The sequence below is a fragment of the Palaemon carinicauda genome, chromosome 42, assembly GCF_036898095.1.
Source record: "Palaemon carinicauda isolate YSFRI2023 chromosome 42, ASM3689809v2, whole genome shotgun sequence".
In the NCBI taxonomy this organism is placed as follows: Eukaryota; Metazoa; Arthropoda; class Malacostraca; order Decapoda; family Palaemonidae; genus Palaemon; species Palaemon carinicauda.
In genome coordinates, this window is record NC_090766.1 from 254,868 (window position 1) to 257,644 (window position 2,777).

The 2,777-nt window shown below is 38.8% G+C and overlaps 1 protein-coding gene across 1 annotated transcript; it reads right to left on the reverse strand.

The window, feature by feature from the left end:
- Positions 1-634: 634 nt before the first annotated feature.
- LOC137632836 (dynein regulatory complex subunit 4-like) lies at positions 635-1,231 on the reverse strand. Its single transcript, XM_068364935.1, has one exon. It carries the CDS (start codon positions 1,229-1,231, stop codon positions 635-637), a length of 597 nt encoding a protein of 198 aa, XP_068221036.1.
- Between the last annotated feature and the right edge of the window lie 1,546 nt (positions 1,232-2,777).

Below are 2,777 nucleotides of genomic sequence, written 5' to 3' on the forward strand. Positions count from 1 at the left end.
TTTTTTGTCCCATTTGACCAGTTATTACAAAATGACGTCAACAAATGTTCAGTTGTCAACAAAATCCTAATTAGTAGTAATTAGAGTCACTTAATTTCATTTAATTTTTCTATTCGGCATTCATTAATTTATTTGAAAGAACTATGGGGTGTTTATCAGCGTTCTCTCTCTCTCTCTCTCTCTCTCTCTCTCTCTCTCTCTCTCTCTCTCTCTCTCTCTCTTATTTCATCACACTGCTTTATCAAGTCGCAATTTAGCTTTTAGACTTATTAGGATTCCGTCTTGTCCCTGTGAGTTTTACATAGGCTGTTAATTCGGAATATTTAGTCACAGTAGTTGTTAATTACGAATGGCCTCATAGTTATTTCATTTTCTGTTTCAAAATGTAATTTGGATATATATATATATATATATATATATATATATATATATATATATATATATATATATATATATATATATATATATATATATATGTATATATGTATATATAGATCACTAACACTCGTGATTTCAATAATTATAAATATCAACCAAATGGCATTTAATTCCGAATTCTATCTTGGGAATATATATCCACTGGAATTCATTCTATGGTAATAGCATCTGGCTGGACAGAGATTCGAACCCCTGCCTAATCAGCCGAAAATGCAATTTCTAGACTTGACCTGTCAAGTCTCACTTTCCTCGTTCCAGGTCTGCTCACTTCTTTCTTCTTATCTCTCCCTTCAAGTTGCTCCTCGAGTGAAGAGATGATCTCATTTGCCGCAAGTAGCTCGTCCTTCAGACCAACATTTTCTTTGGTGGTTTGGACGATCCTGTCCTCTGCCCTTCGCTCACCAGACCTTAGATGGCAGACACGTTCCTTGAGACTATCTCTCTCCTTGGCAATGGAAGCCATACTCTTCTTTAGTTTGCCAATCTCTCCTAAAGCCCTAGACAGCTCATCCTTCGCCGTACGGGCTTCTTTCTTGGTGTCTTTTAACTCATTTACGAGGCAGGTGTAATTTCCTTCATTGGTCAAGTTTTTCGTCTTAGCCTCAGTCAGGCTCATCTCCAGCCCCTCTTTTTCTGTTTTCATCTCTCTAATGATCCCCAATTGCTTCTCAATTGTCTGTTCCAGTTCATCAATCTTTTCCTCAAATACAGATTCCAACTGATGAATGGAGGCCACTTTTTCATTCTTAGCTCTTTCCAGTTCCTCACTCATTTCAAGATTTATTTGTCCCATCTCACTTAATCTATTTAGATATTGTCCGATGGAAGCATCTTTATTAGATAATTCCTCTTTTAGGTGATCGCTACTTTTTTGAAGATGTTGCAACTTGGTCGAGAATTTCTCAATCTCGATTTCTTTTTCCTTTTGAAGAGTTTCGATTCTGTTGGAGAGACCTTGAGTCTCTGCTTTCAGTTCCTCTATCTCTTCCTCGAGTTTTGCTTCCCTCTTAATTCGGGCTTCATTTTCTTCCTGAACTTTTTCCAGTTGTTGAGTCAGTCCAAGAATCTTTTGGTCCTTCTCAGTTAATTTATCTAAATGATCTCCAATTGTAATCTCTTTATTAGAGAGTTCACTCTTTAGTCGCTCGTTGGTTAGTTGAAGATCCTGCAACTTGGATGAGAAATGTTCAATTTCCATTTCTTGATCCTTTTGAATAGTTTCCATAGTGTTGGAGAGACGTTGTATCTCTGCCTTCAGCTCTCTCTCTTCTCTTCTTCTAGTTTAGATTCCACCTGGCATCTAGAGTTGATCTCTTCCCAGGCACACTCCAATTCTCTGTCCAAAAACTCAACTCGTTTTTCCATCTCCAGTTGAATATTTTTACCTGACTCCTTTAGTTCATTTTCTTCCTCCTCTGTGGACAAAAATGTTCATAACAGGACATTTACAGCCACAATCATACCTACCAAAACAACCCAGAACCAATTGCCACCCCTCTTTTGGGGAACAACAGTTCCACCCTCAGTTCTAGTGACGAAGTCTGGCAGAAATTTCCCCAGAGTTCCAATTGATTTCAGATCAGTCTTGAGCGTTTCCAGTTTCCGTTTCATAGTCTGGACCTTCAGTTGACACTACTGAAGATCCTGCCGTGATTTCCAGAATCCCCCGACCACAGGGAAGGAGGATAACAGTCCCTGGAGGACGGGAACGTCTCCGATCCCTCCCTCAGAGTAGTCATTCCTCTTGGGCAGTAGCCAAGAGACCATCCTGAATGCGAAGGAGTCCTGAATTTCCTTTATCCATCCTTCGAGTTCTAAGAAATAGCTCTCACACGCCGACTGCTGCTTCTGAAGATCAGCTGTAAGCTGTGATGCCTTGAATAATCCTCCAAAAACTCCGTTGAATGCTTTCCTCATTGTGTTGATCACTGTTTGGTACATACCGAACATGGTGTTCAAATCAATGTTAGATTACCATATGTTTCTCCTTCGACCAACCTTATTTTGAAAAACCAGAAGTGATCTCCCGGAGACCCTCAAGATCCCCTCCCAGCTCGGAGTCTCTCACACATTCATTCTTTGAAGCCTCCGGAGAATCTTCCAAACTGCTTCAGGGAAATTCCTCCTCCTCTTCTTTTTCATCTTGTTTTATATTATCTATCTTATTATTCACCTTTCTTTTCTTCTTCCGAGGATGAATCTAATTTTTTCATTGAATAATAATAATAATAATAATAATAATAATAATAATAATAATAAAGGGAAAACATGAAGGAACACGAAGAATCCTCGAGTGTCTTCCACCTCTGCAACTAAGAGAGAAGATACTCTGAAGACTT